At 38.5% G+C, this 22238-nt stretch overlaps 1 protein-coding gene across 1 annotated transcript in view; it reads left to right on the top strand.

The window, feature by feature from the left end:
• FRY (FRY microtubule binding protein) overlaps window positions 1–22238 on the top strand; it is a 156516-nt gene that overhangs the window by 108439 nt on the left and 25839 nt on the right. Inside the window, exons 39-53 of the mRNA XM_088522295.1 lie at window positions 489–674; window positions 2647–2845; window positions 3847–3968; window positions 4591–4778; window positions 5714–5808; window positions 7353–7960; window positions 9232–9329; window positions 9417–9587; window positions 10986–11126; window positions 11816–11995; window positions 12984–13145; window positions 13959–14033; window positions 15083–15253; window positions 20676–20876; window positions 21405–21566. Of these exons, the coding sequence (XP_088378421.1) occupies window positions 489–674; window positions 2647–2845; window positions 3847–3968; window positions 4591–4778; window positions 5714–5808; window positions 7353–7960; window positions 9232–9329; window positions 9417–9587; window positions 10986–11126; window positions 11816–11995; window positions 12984–13145; window positions 13959–14033; window positions 15083–15253; window positions 20676–20876; window positions 21405–21566 (2759 nt within the window). The remainder of the gene's footprint in view (window positions 1–488; window positions 675–2646; window positions 2846–3846; window positions 3969–4590; window positions 4779–5713; window positions 5809–7352; window positions 7961–9231; window positions 9330–9416; window positions 9588–10985; window positions 11127–11815; window positions 11996–12983; window positions 13146–13958; window positions 14034–15082; window positions 15254–20675; window positions 20877–21404; window positions 21567–22238) is intronic.

Raw genomic sequence — 22238 nt, 5'->3', positions numbered from 1 at the left:
CACTGAGCTAGTGACTAATATTTCATGCTGTCCCATTGGTAATTGAAGTTGTTTTTCAAGGGATTTTGTCTGTCAGCTCCTTTCTTCATAAATCAGTATTAATCTTCTTCAGTTTGCATTAGTAGTAAAACTGACAGTCTGTGAAAGAAAGCCAGATACTGAGGTGAGCAAAGTAATCACCACCACCACCAAGCATTTCTCGTCTGAGAGGTTTTCCAGGGCTGTCAAATAAACACTGCAGCGTGGCAGAATGCCTAAGGTTTCAGCGCCATACATTGCTGGTACCTGCTAGGTCGGACCTCAGTCTGGAACCAAACTGTACACAGGCATTTGAAGCAAAAGCACTGGTAACTGTGGCCAGAAATACTGTATCTTTTGTTTGTTCCACACCATTGCCATGAACTACCTCAGAATTTCTGCTATTTCTGGAATGTGAACTTGTTTATTTTTGCTTCATATTCAGTGATCGCTGTAACCTTTTCTTCTAGGACTTGACCATTACCGCCCTGAGGTTTTTGAGCACAGTAAAAAGTTATTGCTTCACCTTTTGATTGCGTTATCTTGCAATAGCAACTATCAAGCCATTGCATCAGTGCTTCTTCAGACCAGAGAGATGAATGAGACAAAGACTCTGACAGTACAACCAGGATATTTGCCTGAATATCTTTATACAGGTAATACAACAAGATGAGATCATTGCATTATATTGAGAGGTTTTTGGAAGTGGAGTGTCAGGGCTCCTTTATATGAAAGATAATATTTTTGATAAATTAAATATTAAAATGGCAAATCTGTATAGTTCCCATTAATATTAATTTCATGTGAACAACTCTAGAGATGCCCCCAAATTGTTACTAGATAACTTTTCATGAAGGAGAAAAAGTTTTATGCTGCAAGGCCAAATATGTAATGTAGTTTTCCACATTAATATGGCTAATAACTTTCTAACATTCCCCTCAGGAAGCCAGGACTGCTTTAAATGAGAACAATCAATTTTCAGCTTAAAAAAAAAAGGAATACATAATTCCATACAAGAAGAGCAACAGGAATATTCACCTCGGGTTTTCTGTTCTTCAGTTAAATTATCACATAATGTAATGTACACTCTGCTCTACATCACAAATACATTCACTTCTATCCTGAAATCTATTGCTAATTTAGGACCTCAGACCTCTGTTGAGATGTGTCTTCTAATAACCATTTGCAAATTCTATATTTTTGAGGAGTTGAATTACTATTGTAATATTACTAAAAGCAAAAGTACTGTTGAGAGTTGAAGAAATCACAGAATCACTGGAAGTACCAAAGTAGGATTGTTTGTCTGGGGTGGCATGAGGAAGTTTACAAGAAAGGGATGAAAAAGGAGCAGTTTCCAAATTAGTGTCAGTTCAGTGGTTCTTTAGCAACACATTCAAAAGCACAAAACAGTGTGACTTTGTAAAGAATATTACTTGATAATTGATTGCTCTTTTATGAGAGAATATAAAAAAAAATTTTAAATAATGAGGAGGGGAAGTCAATAAATGTATTTCAAATTAATAAATTAATTTGGTCTTTGTAGTTTTCATTGTGATTAAAGTCTGAGCAAACTTACTTCATACATGAATTTCCCATTGGAACTATGTAGATCTCATGTCCATGAATTATTAAATATAATTTAAATTATGTTATGGCTTCTCTACCAGAATAAAACATTTTTATATTCCTGTCTCTGAAAAACTTAATTAGTACCATGTATCTCTTGTGTCTGAGAAGTTATAAAAACTTTTTAATTGGATTATTTTTTAATCAACTCATATGAAGAGTCAGAACGTGGGCGAGTGGCTCTAGCAAAGAATCCTAAGTAAAAATATTTCAGCTCAGGTTCATCCCTTATAATGCCAGGTGACTAAACTAAGAGTTTAGTCTGACCTGCAATGAGTATTGTCAGTAGAGAGGCACCTCCTGCTCCTTGTGTTTTCCAAGGCCAGTTTTTCTATGGTGAATACAGACTAATGTATCTACAGTCTAACCTTAAGAAAACAGCTTTTGGTTTCTAATTCCTGCTCTTGAGCTGACTTGTGATTGGTGGCAAGCTTTTGACCTAGGTTAACATTCCCTCAGGCGTTTAACCTTAATGATGAAAATATTTAGTATGATTAGTCCAGTTATTAAAGGCATGGAATGGAAGCCTTAAGCATTGTGTCTTATTTTCCACTGTATCTGTAAACTTAGAACATCGTTTTCCTCAAATTCATACCTTGCAGTGTTTTTTCAGCACCAGACAAGCCCAGATAAGTGAGGTAAACTTTATGTAGACTTGGTCTAATGAAGGTACAGATAACAAAAAGGCATAGTTTTGAATGTAAAATGCCAGGAAACGTTTGCTTTTCAAGTACTGTAGTTCTCATGCAGTAAGAGAAAAACAACTATCCTGACTTTGATAGTTACTCATTTTATGTTAGATTCTGCAGGTTTAAAAATATATTACCAATTTTTCACTCCCTTGGGAATTTGAGAGTGGCTGCCTTCAGTGGGATTTTTGTGTTTCACAGTAGAAGGTTTCTGCTGTTACTCTTGGAAAGGAGCTGCTTGGCCTACACGTTCATCTGTAATGCTGGCGTGACTTGTGCATTCCAGCTTTATCTCCTCCTCTCCGACTGACAGGTGGTTTGGACTTTCTGCGGGAGTACCAGTCATCTCCGGTACCAGACTCCGGTTTGAGCTCCAGCTCCACCTCCTCCAGCATCAGTCTGGGAGGCAGCACTGGAAATCTCCCACAGATTACACAAGAAATTGAGGACATGGACACTGCTGCAGAAACAGATGAGAAAGCAAACAAATTAATTGAGTTTCTGACAACCAGGTAATGGAGATAAGCAGAGGTTATTTGTATGCACTTGAAAAGCATAGTTGCATGTCTTCTCTGCGATAATTTGTAACAAATTCAAAGACTCAAAGGCAAATGACTGAGTTTGTATAGCAATTACAGACTCCCATTCCTCTTTTCTTTGATATCCGTAGAAGAAGGTAGGTTCTTAAAAGCATTACAGTGTCAGGAACACTAGAAAATATTGCCTGACAGGAATAAAATGTTTAATTGACTGATAGTGTTATGGTCAACACAAAATCAATGGAAAAAGTTTTATTTTTATAAAACGAGATAGGAGGTACACGGAGTGCCATGAAAGGCCATGGTGAAGCTAGATTTAATTAATTTTAACTAATTTTAATTGCTGAATGCGAGTAGTCAATCCTATTTTCAAAAAAAAATCAAAACCAGGGATTTGATTATGCTGCGCTCAAAATGCTATAAAATACATTTGAAATCAGAAATTTTGTAAAATACAGAGAATGAGGGTTTTTTTTATCTCTGTTAACCCCATATACCAGTACATGCTAGAGGATAACCAGCTGGAAAGCAGCTTGGCAGAAAAGCAGGGTATGGAGAAGACAGATTCTTGTCAGTGGTGCCAGTAACAGCAGTAGAGGCAACGGGCACAGACTGAAACAAATGATGTGCCATCTGAGCATAACAAGACTGTGAGGGAGGTTGAGACCTATGACAAGTTGTCCAGAGGGGTTGTGGAGTTTCCATACTTCAAGATATGCAAAACCAAATTAAGCGCATTCCTGGATAACCTACTTTAGCTTGAACAGCCTGGGGTAGACAGGAAGATCTCCAGAGGCCCTATCCAACCTCAACTGTTCTGTGATTTTGGTCATAAAACTATATTCAGTCACAAATCTTTCCAGCTGTAACCTTGGAAATAATCTGGTTGCATTTACAGTTTATGTGTTTTAAATGATTACATTTCTTTCAGACAGCTCATGGAAGTTTTGCACTTTGTTTTGTATTTCTTTAAGGGCTTTTGGTCCACTTTGGTGCCATGAAGATATCACACCTAAAAATCAGAATACCAAGAGTGCTGAACAGCTCACTAATTTTCTGCGTCATGTTGTATCTGTATTTAAAGATTCCAAATCAGGTAGTAGTATTTTTTCTTTCATAGTTCTAAGGGCATGCTTAGTCTGTGATCTTCCTTTTAGTGGATCTCCTTATTCAGATACATATTGAGAAGCCATAGATACATACATTCAGATACATATTGTATGTCTTAAAAAGAGTGTGCAGCATATTAAGGGATTGCTTTTGAAAAATCTTGTTAGATGATTGGATTGCGGCTAAATGTAAAATTAAATATTCCTTCAAGTCATTGGTAGAAAGGATTTGAAGCTAATAGAAAGAGCCAGCTTGGTTTTAGATTTTGAAACGTTGAGAATTTATCGCTGCCAGTAAAAGTAATGAATGGCTTCAGGGTTTGTCGAGGAATTTAAAAGAAACTTAAATCAGAATGAAGAATTTCAGTTTTTACAAAACAAATGTTTCCAGATTCTGAATTTCAGTTTGTTTTCTTATGTGATGCATGAAATAAGTTTAAGAAGAGGGAAATTCTTCCAAAAAAAGACATTTCTGCTTCTTTGTTTCCCACAGGGTATGCTGTAGTACATATCCTCTCCATACAGTTGATTCAACCTGTGTATGCCTCGTAGTAAAGTCTGCCATTAAAAAAGTCCTGACCTATTGACAGTATTGCCTCTCTTGCTCAGGTTTTCATCTGGAGCAGCATCTGAGTGAAGTTGCTTTGCAAACAGCACTTTCAAGTTCTTCAAGACATTACGCAGGTCGCTCTTTCCAGATCTTCAGGGCACTAAAACAGCCCCTTTCTGCACATGCACTATCTGATCTCCTGTCAAGATTGGTGGAAGTTATTGGAGAGCATGGAGATGAGATTCAGGTACAGATGTGTGATTCATGATGATTTGTAATACAAATGTTTTAAAGTATATTTATTTTAAAATTACAGTTTTAACAAGATATTCTGGAATCAAGTGATGCAGGTTAGAATGCAAAAGAGGCCCTGCAAAACAGTAGATTTGAGTTTACTCAGTGTACACATACCTGCTGAAATACCTCATCCAAGCATTAAAGTCTTAGCACTAAAGAGAACATCGAGAAAATGTGTAGCGAATGTGAAACAAAATGAAAGCATGATGATCATTTTTTTCCCCACTATACATCATTCATTTGTACTTAAGAAGTTCATCATTTTATCTGCTGTTATAATCTTATAGCCTGGAGTAGACATCATCTAATTTGTCCAAAAAAAGTCTTCTAAAATAAAGAAAACTCCACCCCCCAGAACAATATAAAACTCACCTACCTTATCCAAACCTACACAGCTTGATCCAGTCCTCTCTTGGTGAACCAGCTAGCTATAGCTATACAGCCTGTTGTCTTTGAAATATCTATAGTCAGATCCTATTTATTAAGAGATTCAAGACTAAAAAAGCTTTTAATATGAAACAGACTGACATCACTTCCATATTTTACTTAGGTAATGACATTGCCACAAGATGACAGTAATATTCTGTCACAACTGCTTGTGCAGAATTTAAATCAGTGACCTGCAAGTCAGAGGTTCTGTTTGCCATTACCAGCCCCCTGATGAGATATCTGCTGTTCTCAGATTCCTTCACAGATCATTCAGAGGCAGAAAATAAAATACACTTGTAGTGACATTTTAATGTGCAGCAAAATGGCATTGGTGTGAATGGCGGTCATTTTTCAGGGGAAATGATACATTCTGTTTTCATTAGATTTCCGTTTCTTCTGTTCAGCTGAATGGTTTTGAGCGTGTTTGTTGAAATGGCTATGCTCATGCATTGACAGGGCTATGTAATGGAAGCACTACTTACTTTGGAAGCTGCTGTGGATAATCTCTCCGATTGTTTGAAAAACAGTGATCTTTTGACAGTGTTATCTCGGTAAGAGCCTCTTATTATCTTAAAAAAAATCCCTCATTTTGTTAAACGCACAATTCTGCCATCCGACAGCATAAAATGTTTCTGATAAGACTGAGCTCATTTGTAATATACGTAGAACTAGGCCAAGAGCCCACCTAAGGCAAATTTTGCAGTAATACTGCAGAGCTTTCCAATGCATTAGAAATTCTCTCTTATATTCACTTGTCTGTAACATATTTTAGCATCCTTTAAAAAGATTGTATTCTTTGTACCTTGTATTTTTGGACCGAATACTTGAAAAAATATATTTAGGGAAAAGTATCTTTTTTAGAATATTGATTTCACACAACCCGTCATTCTCATATAAAGTATTCCTCAACAAGGAAAAAGAAATGGTCTCTTCTCCTCGGTAAAACAAGAGTGAATTCTGTCCCAGATGTGGGTAACTTGTGGACTCTGCCAGGGGCATAGCCATCTTCGTGAGACCCCTGGTCCAACAGGGGACAAAAAAGGTGCATGGGGGAAAATTGCAAGCTCCTTCCATATCACAGCTGTTGACAGTACTGAGGAGAGATTAAGGTCTATCTGACTCCTCATAACAACAGAATGGGGAACATGTCAGGAAAAATCCGTAAGTTAACAAATTTCATAGGCAGCATAAAAGCAAATGTTGTCATTTCTGAAGCTAAAAGGTGCTGTGTATTATACTGCAATGTCAGGACATGAGTGCTGCTTTGTGACAGAGTAGAGGTAGAGATTTACAGCTTTTACTTTCTAGACACTGGAGTTACTCATCTTTCTGTAGCACACATTCTGGCAAAGAGCAAGATGGAACAGAAAAGAAGAAACAGTCTAGAAAGCAGTGGGATGCATTATTCTAAAGAATTAGTGTTTCTGTAAGATCCTCTTCAAAGAGTATAGGCACTATTAGGAAGTGAGAATCCAGAAATCAGGTGATCTCCATAATTAACTTCTACTCAGTGTATCACATAGCATGTTTGTTTGTATAGATAATGCACAGGGACTGTGTGGATCATTGGTCCGTGAGGTGTCATCTGTCACTGAACCTGAACCAGCTCCGCTTTGTGTAAACCATCCTGATGAGCACTTAGGATACATGCAGGGAAAGGCAATGACAGCAAGGTTTCTGAGGGGCCTGTACTAGCAAAAAGAGCCTGGCAGGTCTTTTGAGGATATCGTTGCAAGTCTGGTTCTGTGTAGGCTGCACTGTTTTTAGTTCCCACAGTTCTTTTGCCACATGCCATTGTGCAGTTTGCCTTCAAGCTATGCCAAGTTCAGGGTTTGATCTACTGATAAGGGCATTTTAAAGGCAGTCTAGGCTGTCCTCGTCTGGTTTGGTGCAGTGTCACATGAACCTCACTTCAGTCAGATCTGTGGGCCCTTCTGGAATGAAAATGGCAGAATACTATAGACATTTGGTGTTTTATTTCTTCTGTTTAAATATTTATTTACATTTTGATAAGTGCTTATCCTACACCCTGTTTGTACGAGTTTACAAATGTGCATTCACACATTTCAATATATGCTATGTATTTTGGGCTCAGTTCATCTTCACCGGATTTGACACCGAGCACCAAACTGACTGCAAACCGGAAGAGCACAGGACAGCTCAATGTGAATCCTGGGGCTGCGGGCAGTAACACAGCCACTGCTGAACGAAGCAGGCATCAGAGGAGCTTTTCTGTACCCAAAAAGTTTGGAGATGTGGACAAGTCCTCAGATCCACCACGCAGTGCCACGCTGGATAGAATTCAGGCATGCACCCAGCAAGGACTCTCATCCAAAACCAGAAGTTCATCTTCGCTAAAGGACAGTCTCACTGACCCATCCCATATTAACAATCCAACAAACCTACTGGCCACCATCTTCTGGGTTGCTGTAGCTCTAATGGAATCAGATTTTGAGTTTGAGTATCTCATGGCATTGCGACTATTGAATAAATTACTGGCTCATTTGCCATTAGATAAAGCTGAAAACCGGGAGAAGTTAGAGAAGCTGCAGGGGCAGCTGAAGTGGGCAGATTTCTCAGGGCTTCAGCAGCTGCTTCTGAAAGGATTCACCTCCCTTACCACCACTGATCTCACACTGCAGCTGTTCAGTTTGCTGACACCAGTGTCTCGAATATCTATGGTGGATTCTTCTCAAGCTATAGGTAAAACCAATATACTTTTCTCTCTTTCCATTGCTTCGACATTTGATGAGAAACATCATTGGCAAAAAAGGACATTTTTTGCTGTCCTAACGTAGAACATTAATATTTTTGCTTTGGAATGGATGTTTTTCTTGGAAATTTCATGCCGAGATAATGTGTTTCTGAAAAGTGAATGTATTGCACAATACGTTCTTGGACAAGAGGAGTTCCAAGTTTTTTAACATTTAATTTCTAGGGCTTGATGTGGTATAGAGTTCCTGAGTGTTGCTATAATAAACACATTTAAAGAGACACTGTCAAATTTTCTAGACCCTAATTTGGCTACTATTTCTGTTGACTTACTTTCAGAATATGGCAAATTCTTTTGATTTTAAGTTCACAGGATTTTTACTAGAAATCTAAATATTGAAAATTTTGTACATTTTTTTAAAAGCTATAGTTGCACACACTGAGTAACGCAAGGGGGATGTGCTTTAAGAAAAGAAGATAATGTTTTGAAATTCATAATCATACAGATGAAATTGCGACCTCTTTTTACTATATTGAAAAGAGTAGCTGTGATTATTCCAAATTGTTAGGTCTCAGTCAGAAACAGTGATATTAAGACAATTCTACAATCTTCATAGCTAAGTCCTACCAAGCTTAGATATATAAGGGGATGAGTGAAACAGGCTACACAAATCCAAGCACCTACGTGGCACCTATATTCCAAACAATGTCTGGGCAATTCAGACAGGCTGCAAAGGTACCTTCTGTGGTATTGTTTTCTCTTTACGGAGTACGAAAGAAGCCTAATGCTCCTAAATTAGGCCATTTATTCATGTACCTAAAATGAGAGAGAAAATGAATAGTTAGAAGGTTATTTTCATAGGTACAATTTTTTTTTCTTTCAAAAACTGTATTGTCTCTGGCTACACTTCTTGATTTTGAGCTTATCTCCTTCTTGAACTGCAGCAGCTTTTGTTACAGCCCCGCATTACAGCCTCTGGCCATAGCTCATTGACGACCTTGAGCCAGTGGTGAATTAACACGCAAAGCTGAATTCCAGACTCCAAACAGAGCCCTTATGATCATGACAGGGGCTGGCAGGTAACACATCTCCTAGGTTCGAACCTCCTTAGGTGGTGTGGCCAGTCACATGAACAATGTGTCAGTCTGTGTGAGGTTAATGTTATACTGACACTAGGACCTCCCACAAAATACCAACTTAAAGATCACTGTGTCTTCTGCCATCGCAACTATACATTTTGTTCTGTATTTTCATGTTCCAGGATTTCCGCTGAACGTTTTGTGTCTCCTGCCTCATTTAATTCAGCATTTTGACAGTCCAAACCAGTTTTGTAAAGATGTAGCTGAAAGGATTGCTCAGGTATCAAAGTTATTTTCTGTGTTGTACATCCCTCAGTCTTGTAAATGCAGATATTCTCCATGTATTTTGACATTTGTATTTATTTAGGTTTGTTTGGAAGAAAAGAACCCCAAGCTTTCAAATCTTGCTCATGTCATGACCCTTTATAAAACACACAGCTATACAAGGGACTGTCCTACCTGGGTAAATGTGGTTTGTCGTTACCTTCACGAAGCATTTGCTGATATTACTTTGAGTATGGTTACGTATCTGGCTGAGGTAAGCTTTCAAAGAGGTACTGTTTTAATTCTTCTGTTAACTAATAATCCAAAGAGCTGAAGTTTTCCTGGAGATTACTGAGCTGTAATTCTGTAGCTGTTATTTACAGTAAAGAGGAAAGAACAGAAATTAGCAGAAAAAAAATACTATATGAAACAAATATGAAATACTAAAATCAAAGCCAGGGAAGGTTTGCAAGGTTTCTTTAGGACAGCTTGGGTCTCCCCACATCCCTCTGGTTTTCCCTGAGCGCTCTATGCACAATTGCTAGTCCTCCACTAACTAATTGCCAGACACTCCACTAACATATTTACAGCACATCAGGCAGCTTTGTGGGCGGAATTAAGGCCCATTCCTTACCTATAGCAGCATCATCGCAGGATTCCAGAGTGGCTGGTAAGCAAGTGTCCCCTTCTCTGTATTTACCTTCACTGCAGCTGTGTTGAGTCACGTCTGGGAAATGTTTGCATGGATATAAGGTAGATGCTAGTCTGGAAGAAGGGGCACAGAAATCATCTTTTTCACTGTGTTGTGGCCATGAAAATTATTTTTACAGCAATCAGCATGTTATTCCATTATCTTGTCTTGAGTTGATACTCTGATAAAATGCACATCGCCATGAGGGAGGGAGGATATTCCTTGCTACCGTTAACAGCCCTGCTGCCTTCCAGGAAATTTTCAGCTATTTCGCACATACATGCACCAGCACAAATATAGTATGTCTTTCTGTATGCCTCCTGAATTACTGTCATGTGTATGTTTAAGTGCAGTTACAATTCCAAGGCTGGTTCTGGTGTTCCGGGATTACAGTCAGGTGTTCCACAGTTCCGGGATTTAGATCAAGCCCTTCTTTGTATTAGTGTCTGCAATAAGAGAGTCCTGGGACTCCACTCTCCTCCTTAGCAGCGAATGTTTCCTTGGCAGTTACAGCCCATGAATACTGGCAATGAACTATATTTGGATAAATATATATTGCTGTCTGGATAGTAGTAGTTTTGTTTCTTTAGCATGTTTTCTTTTCCTCTCCCAACTTTCAGCAAAGGTAGAAATAAAAAAAATCTTCTGTTTTTATTGGTTGTTCTTCCCATTTGCAGTCTAACATTTACCTGCCAGCTTACTCAGTGACTCCTAGATGTGTTTTCTGGATAAGTTAGGGCAGGCATATTTAAGATGTGTGTTTCATTATGCAAACATGTTGGCCCTTGACTCCCAACTTAAAGCTATATTTTATTTCACACTTGTATCATCTGCACTTGAAGAATGATTGTAAAACAGCATTGCAAAATCAGTAGGTGAGGAAAGATTAACAATACAGATGGTGTTTATGAAACTAGCAACTTTTTCTGTAAGGAGAAACATCTTAAAATTCACTTCTTTTCCATGTATTTTTCTTGACAGCTGCTAGAAAAGGGCCTTCCCAGCATGCAGCAATCCCTCTTGCAGATGATCTACAGTCTCCTTAGCTATATGGACCTATCAGCTATTCCTGTTAAACAATTCAACATGGAGGTGCTAAAAACCATTGAAAAATATGTACAGGTGAATAACCTTATCTTCTCTGTATTAAAATAAGAACTCAGCAGTATTTACTATGAAAAGTGTTCTTTCTTCCTTTTTTTTTTTTTTTTTTGTAAGGATTTAAGACTTGATTAGGAGGGAAGACTAAGACTGTTCATTGTAATACTTGGTTTATAAACATCCTGATGCCGAAAAAGGCTTCTTGTCCCCAAATAAGACACCTGACCCTGTGCTCCTGGTGCAGGGTGGGAATCAGTCTGCAGATACCATAAATTTAAAGTGTTAGGTGCCTCCCTGATTCTGTTTTGAGTGTCCCAGAGAGAAATCTGCACTGATGTGGCGTTCAGCCCTGCTACAGACATCAGCCAGTTAGCATCACTTAGCTGGGGGCAGTGACCAGTTTCTGGCTTTCCTGTGTTTAGTAACATAAACAATTACATTTAGTAACGTAAATGTGTGGAGTAGGTATTCTAAAGCCCTTCATCTGCCAGATTGGTCCTGCACTCAGGTCTTCCACTTTACAGGCCCATTCCCTAGAATGGCTCTTAAGGTAAGAGTCTGTGCCTCGTCAGTGGGCAAGAGAGAAGTAGAGAAAGCATGATATACTCATTGCACATCAGTATTATGTGGCAAAAAATATGACTAAAGTGTAAATGATCTTGAATATGTGTGAATCTTTCCAGTTGCTGATTAAATATACCTATTTCTAGAGCGTTCATTGGAGAGAAGCCTTGAATATCTTGAAGTTGGTAGTTTCTCGTTCTGCCAGTTTAGTTTTGCCGTCCTATCAACACAGTGACCTTTCAAAAATGGAAATACATCGAGTGTGGAACAGTGCCTCCAAGGAGCTACCAGGGAAGACTTTAGAGTTTCACTTCGATATTTCAGAGGTATCATTTGTAATTCTGCTTCTTAAAGCCCTGATTTTCAGCTCACATTTGGTAATCCTGAAACATGTGTTGTAGCTCCTTAAGAAAGTTGAAAAATTGTAAAAGAAAATTATAGTACAGCGAGCCTCTTAAATTCTTGATCCACAGTGATATTCTGCATTTTCATTTAGATTTTTCTAATAGCATGCTACCAGTTGTGTTTAAAATGCTTCCAGGGAAATGCTATGCCTAGTGTAACTTGTAAATATACTACATATATATATATAATCCCTCCCCGCCCGAGAAGTGTTTAATTCCTGGATGGCAGTGTTCTCTGTAGTTGTTTAGACATAGGAATACATTGTTTATGGCAGTAATGCCTAGCTTCTGACTGAACTCTTTTACAGCAGTCTTTATCCTGCAAACCCTGGGCACATTGTAACTTTATGCAACTGAATGAGCCCATTGGCTTTAGTGCCCAAATTGAGTGTTTTTAGCATTATGTACTTCTTCATACAGGTAATAGACGTTATTTTAAAAGGAAATTTCAGCATAAAAAGACCTGTTGTAGGGGGTTTCTGCCAGTTGTTGCTTGTAAGTTTAGTCCCAGAAAATGCTGAGTATTCTATCATCAATCCAAGAAAGCATTTTACTGTGTGCTGGAACAGGGCCAGAGTGCTCAGCATTTTTAGGAAAACCCCTTAAAACAACATGTGGGAGAAATCTGGACTTGGAATATTCATAAGCTTTTTTTTTCTGCTGTTTGACAGTTCCTTATGAATATTAGCTATTCATGAAGACAAGTGTTAGATACTAGCCGTGGCAATAGTTACTGAGAGTTCACAGCGGAAAATAATATACATACCACATGTCATGAAAATTGGTGCACTCCTTGTTTTTCTCATGCTTGCCATCTTCAGAGTAATCTTTTCCTGCCGGTGAAGTAATAGGCCCCATTATAAGCTCACCATGGAGCACAGTACTAGAAAATAATTGTTTTTCATTTAAGACTCCAATTATTGGGAGACGGTATGATGAGCTGCAGAGCTCCTCCGGCCGAGACGGCAAGCCGAGGGCGATGGCTGTCACCCGAAGCACTTCTTCAACCTCGTCGGGTTCCAACTCCAACGTCCTTGTGCCTGTGAGCTGGAAGAGACCCCAGTACTCACAGGTAAGCTCCTTTAAAGAAGCCTGCTCTTCAGTAAGAGTGGCTTGTGGAGCACTGGGTTTAACACACATAAAAATATGATTTTTAGCTCTTGAAGGCTTGTGTCCTCTGCCCTGAGCACAGCAGGGCAGTGGCAGCACAGCAGTGGCTGCGGGTGCCCCTGACTGGCTTTCTCCAACTCAGTAAGGGCCTGAGCTGTGACTGCCTTCTGTCTGGCTCATAGGAAATACATCTCTCAGACCCCTAATTTTATATCAGATTGAGGTGATACAGACTGGTGAGTTCAGATATTAGGGAGGAGAGCAGAAAGGAAAAATTTGGAAGCCTTGTTTACTTAGGAAATCAGATAAGAAAAAAAAAATCTTTCCAGTGCTTGTCCTAAAAGTGATTTTTGCTTGCATTGCTGATTCTGATTAGCTGCCCTCTAAAAATAAAATCCTGTGGAATAAATGTGTATATTGCCTTTTTTAATATAGCAGATCTATGATGACTCAAGCACCATTTCTCAAAAAAAAAGGCATGCGCTTAATTTTAGGCTTCTAAATTTTCTCTTTGAAGTGATGTACAGGATCTAGTGCTTTCTTATTAAGCTCAGTAAAATTAATAGGCTAATTTAAAAATAATGAGGTCTAAAATAATTAAGAGCTACTTTTCTGTTTCCTTGTGTGCACAGTAGCTCTGAAAGCAGTCCTTTCAGCACTTGATGAGTCATTCTTTGGTTGTTTCCTCCTAATTAAAAATTGCTAATTATGTCTGTAGTCACCAGGAGAATATGTGGTTAAAAAGATGCTAACTTGGAAATGTCTTGTTTTCTAGAAAAGAACAAAGGAAAAGCTGGTACATGTCCTTTCTTTGTGTGGTCAGGAAGTTGGTCTGAGTAAAAATCCTTCAGTAAGTAGCCTTGTATTGACTATTTCTTTTTTTTTTTTTTTCTTTTGTCCCAAATTTTTCATACGGAGAACTTTATTTCCCAGAATTGTTGACCTCGTTTCCATAGTTTCAGATTACATTGCTACTGCTGTAATTTGCACTGGCCCATGCTGCCTTTCTCAGCATGTAGACCACTGATAAATGACCTTCTCACTTGCAATGCATTTACATAAGGAGCTACGTACCATTTTGCTGTGAGAGATTTGTGATGCTATAAGTTTTACTTATTGCCAGCACAGTGGGTAGAGAGTAACGATGTCTAGTATTACCAATTTAGAACCTTTCTAAAGTACTAAATTAAATTACAGAAATAAAACAAAAGGTTCTAATTATTCCATTAAATAATAATTCTAACATTGCTCTTTAAGGATTAGTAATGTCTAGTGCTCAGAAATGGACGATGGATCATCCCTGATGGGGAAGCTCTTAAAATAGTTATTAGGTTTTTTTTTTTTACAGAAATAGGAATATTTTTGAGTGTGTTTTAATATATTACTCGTCACTTGTATTGCAGTGAACAAGTTCTTCAGTTCTACAAACAGGAAATTTTGCCTTTTCTCAACTAAATTGCAGATATGATTATTTTTCAATAGGAAAGGAAACATGATAGCTTGTTAGATTTTCTAATCATGATACATTTTCAAGCATCATTTTTAACTAAAGATTCTTTGATGAACTTCTTAACTCATCTCCTTGACAGCATTTCTTTGCTAAGTTCTTTGAATTTTGTTCCTGTAAATGTATAAACATCTAGGCAACCTCAGTCTGCAGCCATTAGGAGGTAGCTGTAATATTCTTGGACGTGTTCCTGCCGTATGAAGTTGCTTCTTTGTACAAGTTTAATCTGAAGGCACCTGTCCAACATAAATAATAAAGAGTGTTCTAAAAATACTCACTGAAGGAATTAGGTGTGTACTGGAAATACAGACTTCCGAGTAACCAATTACAGCTTTTAGGAAGAAACAACCGGAGGGAACAGTTTCTTACCAGAGAAATCCTTTGAATTGTAGGTAATTTTTTCTTCCTGTGGTGATTTGGATCTGATCGAGCACCAGACAAGCTTGGTGTCTTCAGAAGACGGCACCAGGGAGCAGGAGAACATGGATGATTCAAACAGTGAACAACAGTTCAGAGTCTTTAGGGACTTTGATTTCCTAGATGTTGAGCTGGAAGATGGGGAGGTACAGTATATTTTCTCTGAAACAGCTTTTTTTTTAATATTCTTTCTACTAAATCCTATACTCTTTCTTTAATACAAAATTTTAACGTATAACTATAAACTCTGAGCTGAGATTATTTATAATGTTCACTTAGTATTTACTTCAGTAGCAAAACAGTAACAGGCTACCACACCCTTCCTTTCTGAATCTGCTTTAGGAAACACTGCAGAACTGTTACTGAAAGATAAAGCCTCTGCTCCAGCACCAGTATAAATAACAAGTTTCTGAGACTTTTAAGTGAATTTAGCTTAAGTACAATTTTTGAAATCCCAATTTGTTAACAAAAATATGTTTGCAGATTAACAAATCTCTGTGATAGGACTGTTTCAAGTCTGTTGTTTTGTGAGTAAGCCTCCAAAACTTGAATTCAGGTCTTCAGGGTGTTGTGTTTCTTTTGCAACTGCTGATGAAATCACTAACACTCGGAGAGATGTACCTTCCATGCTGCTTAGGTGTCAGTGATTTCATCATTCATGCAGGAGCTAAGCAGAACCCTGAAGGCAAGATCAAGTCTTGGCAGGTGAAGCCTGTCAGCTCACCTTCCACTGAAACCGCTGAAGGGAAATAGCTGCAGAAGTGCTGAAGCTTGCAGGGGCTGCCCCTTTTAACCTTGCCCACACCAAACTCTGAGTGTTTCTTTCCATTTGGGTGGGAAAGGGCAAAAAATTCATTTCCAAGCAAGTTTAACAATTTTGTTGCTATTTAGATTTTAAAATTGTTAGCTATTTTGAAGTACTTAAAGTGCCAATTCTCAATCAGCCTAACAGTTTAGAAAATTGTCTTGTCACAGTCAGGATTCAGATTTTGACGTGAATTCTCTCAGGCAACTCTCTTAGCCCTAAGAGCATCACGTGTGCAAGAAGAAATAATCAGCATTCCCACCAGTAGATTTACAGTAGCGCTATTTAAGGTATCCCTGAACTGTGAATTAAGGTACTTAGGATTTTTTTTTCCCAAATAAGAGAAAGGATGAAGGAATGGAGAGAGACATCACAGAGTCTTTATTTTCCAAGTCAGGAATCTCTATGTATTCTCTGTACTAAGTGTAGTAAGTTTTGCTCATAGTGGCACATCACTTTTCACTGAAAAAAGTAAGTAGGTGGCATCAGTGGTTGAAAATACACTGCCCAAGGAATGTGAAGGAGCTTTAATGTTCCAGACAATGATAAATGATAAAACAGTAATGCCAAGCAACTGCCAAAAATATGCTTGCTTCAAGCTTTTCTGTATCTTAAATTCTTTCAAAATATTGCAAGGGAATGAGACTATATATTTTATGTATATATATATGTATATACACTCATCATATGAAATCTTCTAAAGAAAATATGGCTTTCATTACTCAGAAGGAGAACAAATACCAAAACGGTAGACAAGTCACTGAACTGGCAGATTGTCAGTACTATTAATATGGGTGTAGGGCAGAGACGTCACACCTCCCAGCTCAGTGTCCTTGGCACTCAGTGCAGAACAACTCCCATCCAGAAGATTCTACCTTCATGGAGCATGACTGCAAAGATTTGTACACATGTGGCTGACTTAAACACCGAGGTCTGAATTAATATACTAACCGTCTTAATGTGATAGTGGAACAGATGTCAAACTTCTCTATTTTTATAATGAAGTAAGGCTAAAAATATAGTCTTATACTTAATGCATGTTTTAAACTATCATGCATCTGAGTCCCTGGATTCCAGGGTTTAGTCCAGCCTGACTTAGTACTTTTTAAATAAAGAGATATTTTAGCCAAATTGAAACCTGGTAGAAGAAGCAATGTTGCTAATGACTCAGTTGAAACTGTATCATTTACATCAGTCTGAAGTTCATTTATTCATAAACATGAATAAAACAGTGTTAGAAAACTTAAACTAGCAAGAGCACAAATAGCCTTTCCAGAAAATCCTGTGATTTAAACAGTGACGGTGGTATCATCCCCAGATCACAAGATGTACCTCTTTGAAATTTAATAAAGCTGTGAATGCAAGCCATGGATATTTTTAAATAAAAAAATTAGGTCTGAAGATCTGAAGTTTCCATGATAACATAGTTTACAACTGTAGGCAAATGTTTGTCATGATGTCTTTAATACAGCAATTTTACATAGATTCTTTCTATTTGTTTCTCTGTCTGTTATATCTGCTACCCAGGAACTTCAGGTAAGTCCTGAGCTCAGATATGCTAGTATGCCTTCTTGCAAACTTGTATTATAGAATAACATCATATTTTCATTGTTTGCCGCCTTTTCAGTGTGTGCTTCTGTGTGTGTGGGGGGGTGTGTGCCTGCATTTCTGACAGGTGCTTGATTTTTTTGTCTTGTATTAGAAATATTTTGGAGGCCTAAGTTTTTAATCATTAAAAGACATTTTGCTTCATTTTAGAATATTTATTTTCGACATTTTCAGTTGGCTTTAAAAAAATTAAATTACCTTGATATAATACCAGCATTTTGAAATTGGGCCATTTCTATTTTACATTATTGTAAGTAATATGTAGAAACACAAAAAGAACTCAATCAGTTTTTAAAATATAGTAAATGGTGCCATTTGTTTCTATGGACAAATAATATATCAGTCCAGCTTTCCTGTTACGATATATTGGCTCCTCTTCGCATCCTACTAATGCTGATTAATGGGACCTCTTTAGACAGTTCAGATCACTGCATACCAGCCTAATTTTGCAAATGATCGTGCTTAATTTACTTCAGCTGGATACTTCTGCTGACTGTGCTGAAATTATTTCCCATGAGAAGAAAACTGAAGAGGCACATAAGCTTTTGAAAGTCTGAGAACTCAGGTTGGAGGTTTTCAATATTATGTCGAGAACTGAAATGATGCAAAAGGGGTTGTACGAATGATACCAAAATTTGGCAGCAATGGGCGCTTTGCAGATTTGTTTTTGAGAGCCTGTGTATCAGTTACTGTTGAAACGTAAGCGCCAACAAAGTTTCTGTCCCCAAAGGCCTGTGCTCCAAAGGATGCAAGGATGGGGAAATAGAAACTTTTTATTGAGGTCCACAGCACTAGTGCCTGTGCTGCCTGTCCCCTACAGTATTTGTGCGACTCCATCAACTCTGCATCCTTTGGCAACACAGTAGGGTGAAAATGTTTCTGCAATAAGTTTTGCATGGCCCTTAGGGGCCTTATCGAGGAGCTAGGCTTCTGCTTTCCCGTCCGTGCCTCGCTTTCCCCTGCGTTTGGCAACGCGTGAAGCGGCTGGAATGACAGGTCGCCTCCGTTACCGGATAGGTGGCCATGGTCGTGCAAAGTCCCACGGCAGTGCCAGCTCGCTGTTGGCAAGGCACATTTATAGAGAGCCACTCTTTTGGTATATATTACCGGTCACTTTTCAGTTAGGAAACAATTTTGCTGAAGCTGTAGATAAAAATGAGCAGCTTCTCAGCTGCATCATCCCTCCTGCCTGCTACCCGTGAAAGAAAAACTGCTTCAAATTGAAAAAAAAACACAGCTCTGTTTTAGTGGCCATGTGTTCACCTCTTGTTTAAATTCTGTATGAGTCTGGGTGTCCCTGTAGCAAGGTTACACTTGCCCAAGTGCTTCAGGTTATTACATCTGTCATATACCCTTTCCCTCACTACTAATTCGCTCATGCATGTCATACAAGTGCCCCTTTATTTTTTGATTTTATTTTACTTTATTTTTTGGCTGGCTTTCTTTTTTAATACATTCCAAAATGAACCAGCACCAAGAAACAGACTCAGAGACACGGGCCGCAAAGTTACCTGCTGGTTGTGCATGAGCGTGGTGAGGAACTTGTGAGCAGCAACTGCGTCATTCTGGCTTGCTTGGTTACTGCTAGTTGGGTAACTGCTGTTCTGGGGAGGATGGCCCATTGCTGCATATGTCCTCCAGCCTTCATGGGGAGGACGGAGTGCCAAAGAATAAGTTGAAATAGGTAGTTGGGCACTGTTCAAAAATTTTTGCAATTTAAAGGAGCCCTATTTCTTAAAAATTCGATGTTTTCTACTCCCACAAACGTTACTGCATGATCCTTTTCATGGGATATGAAAACATAGGATTCTTCTAATATGATGGCATCATAACAACTTCATTTTCGTTTGTTCTTGAATGTAGTGCATTCCTTAATTTTGCATTTCTTGTGGATTATAGTTCTTGAATTTCTGAATTATCTTTTTCTTAAACAAGTTCTTAGTTCTTTTTTCCTTGTATTTTTTCATGAAAAGTGAGCCTTGCATTGTAAAACTGAACTTTCCTTCTTTTCAGTCATACTCCAAAATCCATTGATTTGTTAACATTTATGATTTTAGGGGAGAAAGTTCAGTGGTTTCATGTTTAAAACATAAGTCAACTTGAATTTTCAGAAATTGATTTACTTTGTTAAGAGCGTTGCTTCTAACAGAGTCTTCTTTTTGTGTGTGGGTCCCTCACAGGCCTCGAGGACATGCACCCGTATTTGCGGGCCAGGAACCCAACTAGACTTGAGGAAGGGAGCCAGAGACTTAGTGCAGCTAGTGAAACTAATGAGAGGAGCTGGCCGCAGGGTGCTGAAAAACACACAAAGCAAACAAAGAGAAACACAGTAGAAAAACATTCACTGTTACAAGAAATTAAGTAATGCTGGTACTTGTCCCCAGTCTAGCAGATAATTACGCATTTTGCTTAATGCACTCACTTTATATTACTGTGTGCAGGATCAGAACTGAAAGCCAATATAAAATGTTCGGACAATTTGACTGTGTCCATTTCAAAAGTGAAATTTCAGTCAGTGCTGGTCTGGTTCTGGTCTGGTATTTCTTCTCATAATTCAAAGTAACTTCTGGTTATGAAAATAAGCCATATTGGCCTAGAATAAAACTTAAAAGGATGTGCTACTTTAGTTACTATGTTTTGCGAGCTAAATGAAGAGTTGCATTCATATCTACCTTAACTCATCTTTATGGTAATGCATATAATGAGAAGAATCCGAAGTCTTTAATGTTTGTTTTGCAGTTGAAACATTGCTATGAACTGAGTTCCTAATATTTTTAAACATCATGGAAAAACCTTCACAAAATGCTTCTAAGTTTTTATTTTGCCTGCTGTTGTTCCGATGGTACCGAGGTGTGTGTGTACGTGGACTCACAGAATTGAATTCTTAAATCAGCCAGTGCATGAGAAACGTCTAATATTGAAAATAGTGATTTTCCATTTAACTGTCATTTCCATGCTTCTGCTCTTATCTCCAGGTGAAGCGCTGGGAATTTTTACACGCTCCTGTTACCCTCCTGCTTAGCGATATAATGTTCATATCAAATGTGTATTGTATCTTTACACAAAAGCATTCCTTAGCTAACTTTGTTCTAACGATTGGCTGCGGTGTTGGGTGACTCTCTGGCGAGGGAAGCTGACCCTCTCGCCGCTTGCAGGGCGAGAGCATGGACAACTTCAACTGGGGCGTTCGCCGGCGCTCCCTGGACAGCCTGGACAAGTGCGACATGCAGCTGCTGGAGGAGAGCCAGCTCTCGGGGAGCACGCCCAGCCTCAGCAAAATGAACCACGAGGACTCCGACGAGTCATCCGAGGAGGAGGACCTGACCGCCAGCCAAATCCTGGAGCACTCCGACCTAGTAAGTTGTTCGCTGGAAGTTTAGCGAGAGCTGGGGTGCTGGTTTTTAGGACGCTGCTCCTCCCGCTACCTCTTGCCTCCGTGCAGCGTGAGCAGCTGAAATAGTGTCAATTCATGTGGTATTCTCAGGCTTCTGGCTATTCCTTTATTTGCAAACATACACAGCAAGTTCGGTGACAGTTCTAAACACAGGAAGAATCAAATCTCCTAAGTTACTCTTTGCAGCAAATTGCTCCATGCCAATTTCATGATCAGGGGTAAATAATTCTAATGTGTTTAATACTTGAAGAAATGGGACCAGACTCCATTTCTGCAAACTGTGTCAGGTTTTCATTGTTCACTTTTGGGATGCTTACACACAATTATGATGACAGAAATATCAAAGAGATCATAATATGTCTTCATGTACAATCTAACAGCCACTATCACTGCTCTTTAAGACTCCGTTTGCCTTGCCTCTTCTTAAGATCTATGTATGATAGGTAGCTGTATGCTCAGTTCTGTGTTTTATTTTTGTCTTTTTAAACAGATTATAAATCTTTCTCCATCTGAGGATACAAATCACATTGACTCACTTTCTACGTCATGTGAGACAACCTCAGCAGACCCTCATCATTTCAATATAGGAACATCTGGCTTTGATGTCTCTTTGCCTGACATGAATAATCTCCAAGTATCTGAAACTTCCAAGGTGAAGGAATTTTGATTTTCTTTCCAACTATGGAATATTTTATATAACATTTTTTAAAGTTCATTTGTCTTAATGCTTCTGAGAACGGTATGGTCTCTTGAGGTAAGTATATCCACACTTTCTGTCTATATAATGGCAGTATAAAAAAGACATTCATATGTTTCTGTACGTTCATACTTGCTCTTTTCTACTTACACTATTCTCATTAAAAGAGTTGTATTTATTGTTTCTTAAATATATTGCTTTTCAAATTCACCAGAATGCTACTAGCTAATTGTAAGATAAATTCATGAACGGGGTAGACTCTAAGGGAATGCAGTTTTGTTCTTCAAGCTGGTTTTAAAGGCCGTTTTGCTAACTTGTGTGTGGGTGTATGCATGTATCCTCAGATTTTTTCGTATGTGGGAACCTATTGTACAGTTGTGTGCACTGGATTCAGTTCTTGCTTTTTGGCATAAATCTAAAATTCATAATCACAATATTAAGCCAGCTTTTTGAGGGGGGAGGCAGTTTGTGAAGATGAAACAGCCATATTCAGCCCTGTTTGTTTCAGACAGTTGTATAAGAAGATGCAACCTGAACATAAGGTTGGTAAAAGATCACCATTGTGTGAGTGTCTGTTAATTTTCTGTTTGATAATATTTCTGTTTGAGCCTTTTATGTACGGGAGAT

This window comes from Tinamus guttatus, unplaced genomic scaffold, assembly GCF_059628265.1.
Source record: "Tinamus guttatus ecotype Peru unplaced genomic scaffold, ASM5962826v1 Tinamus_guttatus_pri_ptg000150l, whole genome shotgun sequence".
In the NCBI taxonomy this organism is placed as follows: domain Eukaryota; kingdom Metazoa; phylum Chordata; class Aves; order Tinamiformes; family Tinamidae; genus Tinamus; species Tinamus guttatus.
The sequence above is the reverse complement of the archived record's forward strand: the minus strand, read 5'-3'. Positions and strand labels throughout refer to the sequence as shown.